The sequence below is a fragment of the Lactuca virosa genome, chromosome 4 (assembly GCF_052849685.1).
Source record: "Lactuca virosa cultivar CGN04683 chromosome 4, Lactuca_virosa_CGN04683_v6, whole genome shotgun sequence".
NCBI classification, from domain to species: Eukaryota; Viridiplantae; Streptophyta; class Magnoliopsida; order Asterales; family Asteraceae; genus Lactuca; species Lactuca virosa.
In genome coordinates this window covers 234809570-234812110 of record NC_136429.1, presented here as the reverse complement: position 1 = coordinate 234812110, position 2541 = coordinate 234809570, and the positions used below count along the sequence as shown (strand labels likewise).

Here is a 2541-nt window from a genome sequence, read left to right as displayed (position 1 = left end):
TCATGGGGAATAATACTTGGATGTTGTATAATCTTCCTCCAGGATGCAAACCTTTGGGTTGTAAGTGGATACTCAAAAGGAAGACGAAAGTTGATGGATCAATTGACAAGTTTAAGGATCGATTGGTTATTCAAGGTTTTATACAAAAACCTGACATTGACTATTTGACATTCATGCTCTAGTTGCTCGTATATCTACCATTAGACCACTGATTTCCTTAGCAACAATTCATAATTTGGAGATTGAACAAATGGATGTGAAAACAACATTCTTAAATGGTGGTTTAGAGGAAGAGGTGTATATGAAACAACCTGAGGGTTTTATTATGCCTAGAAATGAGCATAAGGTGTGTAAGTTGTTTAAATCATTGTATGGGCTAAAGCAAGCACCAAAAACAGTGGCATCAGAAATTTTATGATGTTGTCTTGTCACATGGTTTCAAGTTGAATCAATCAGGAAAGTATATGTACATCAAGTTTGATGAGTCTGGAAAATGATTGATTATATGATTGTATGTAGATGATATGTTAATCTTTGGTACTGATCAAAGGCAAGTTAACATGGCTAAAGAGTTTTTATCATCTCAGTTCTCTATGAAGGATATGGGTGATGCATAAGTGATTCATGGAATACGAATCAAGCATGAACATCAAGGAACCTCAATTTCGCAGTCTCATTACATTGAGAAAGTTCTTAAGAAGTTAAATTGTTCAAATTGTTCTCATATGATTACTCCTTTTGATCCAAGTATGAAACTTATGCCAAATATTGGTGAAGCAGTTTCACAACTTAAGTATTCAAAGGTCATTGGGTTTTTGATGTATGATATGAACAACACAAGGCCTGATATTGCATTTGTTGTAGAAAAGCTAAGTAGGTTTACTATTAATCCTAGTACTCATCACTGGAAAGTAGTAAGGAGGGTGCTGAAGTATCTTAAGAAAACCATAGACTTTGGTTTGACTTATGTAGGGTTTCCTTCAACTATTGAAGGATATTCAGATGCTAGTTGGATTACTAATGTTAAGGACCACTCTTCTACAATTGGTTGGGTGTTCTTCTCGGTGGAGGTGTCATTTCATGGGCTTCTAAGAAATAAACAAACATCACAAATTCAACAATGGAATCTGAATTTGTAGCCCTTGCAGCTGTTGGCAAAGAAGCATAATGGTTATGAAATTTGGTCTGTGAAAATCCTTTGTGGCCAAATCCTATATCACGGATTTCTATAAATTGTGATAGTGTTGCCACCTTGGAAAAAGCTTACAGTCAAGTATATAATGGAAAGTTGTGACATTTGGGTGTTAGACACATCATGGAATGTGAGCTCATTACTCATGGTATCATTTCTGTTGAGTTTGTTCGATCTCAAAAAAACTTAGATGATCACTTCACGAAGGGTTTACCTAGAGACTTGGTAAAGAAGATGGTTATAGGGATGGGATTAAGGCCCACTTAATATCTCTATGGGTAAGATACCCAATTTCCTTCTAATAAAATGTTAGAAGTTAAATTCAATTTGGAAAGCTTGCTTATGGAGATTGAAGCACATTTTTTTACTACATCCCAAGGTATGTGCTTATAACTTGCATTGTTAAAGTAGGCTGATTAAGTTCTTAATAGTTCTTTTGAAAAAGTGCACTACCAGGTGCATGATATAGAAGGACTACCTATGTGTATAGTATCTTCAGTTACTCAAATGAGTTGAAGGGTTAAATCCTTAGGACACCTTAATTCTCGATTATTTGACATGTATATTACTCAAATTTGTTTGCTTTTAGTTAATAAAGGATTACACTAAAATGGGGGAGGAATTTTGTTGATTTTAGTGTTATCAACATATTTTGCTGTAATTATTATTAATAATGAGATAGGTCGAGCTTCATTTACTAACCAAGCTTGGAGGTGCGGGATGCATACTCGGTGTGATAAATGTGAACTCGGAATACGGGGGTCCGGGGGAAGCGCCCTTGGGTGCGCGCAGGGTTCCAAGGGACTGCAATCCCTTTGCGGGGTCTAGGAGTAGCGCCCATAGCGGGGTCCAAGGGGCAGAATCAGTTATGTCTTATAACCATATATCCAACCACTTGTATTGGCACCAAAAATTGCATGTAACTATCAGCAACTACTTTTCCCTATTATATAAGAACATACTGTATGTTCCAAAAAATGGGTCACAAAACTTACTCTAAAAAATCATACTTCTGGTTCTCTCTATCTCCAAAGAACACAAAAAACAGCAAGGTATATTTTTCTGTGTGTCGAATTTGGAAGTTGACTGATTTCTAAATTGCATCTCTTCGATTATCCCAAATCAGATTTCATGATACCCCAGACATAGGGGTCGAAATCACAGATTTTGGAAAGTGATTGCAATCACAATCCCAAAAATTATCCAAGTTAATTGATATTCTTAAGACCGCAAATTCTAACAAGAGAGGGAATAGAAGTTTCATCCTTCTTATGTTTCAATTTATGATATTGAGAAAATAAATGAAAAACATGAAAAATTGAGAGAAATTATCTAGAGTTGTAGTATTA

At 35.6% G+C, this 2541-nt stretch overlaps 1 protein-coding gene across 1 annotated transcript; it reads left to right on the top strand.

The window, feature by feature from the left end:
• Positions 1 to 749: 749 nt before the first annotated feature.
• Positions 750 to 1139, top strand: LOC145105720 (secreted RxLR effector protein 161-like). Its single transcript, XM_079042801.1, has one exon. The coding sequence runs from the start codon at positions 750 to 752 to the stop codon at positions 1137 to 1139; it is 390 nt and encodes a 129-aa protein (XP_078898927.1).
• Positions 1140 to 2541: the final 1402 nt, after the last annotated feature.

Excerpts from the sequence above, each read along its gene's own strand:
- LOC145105720 (XM_079042801.1), top strand. The coding sequence starts at position 750 with ATGAAACTTATGCCAAATATTGGTGAAGCAGTTTCACAACTTAAGTAT.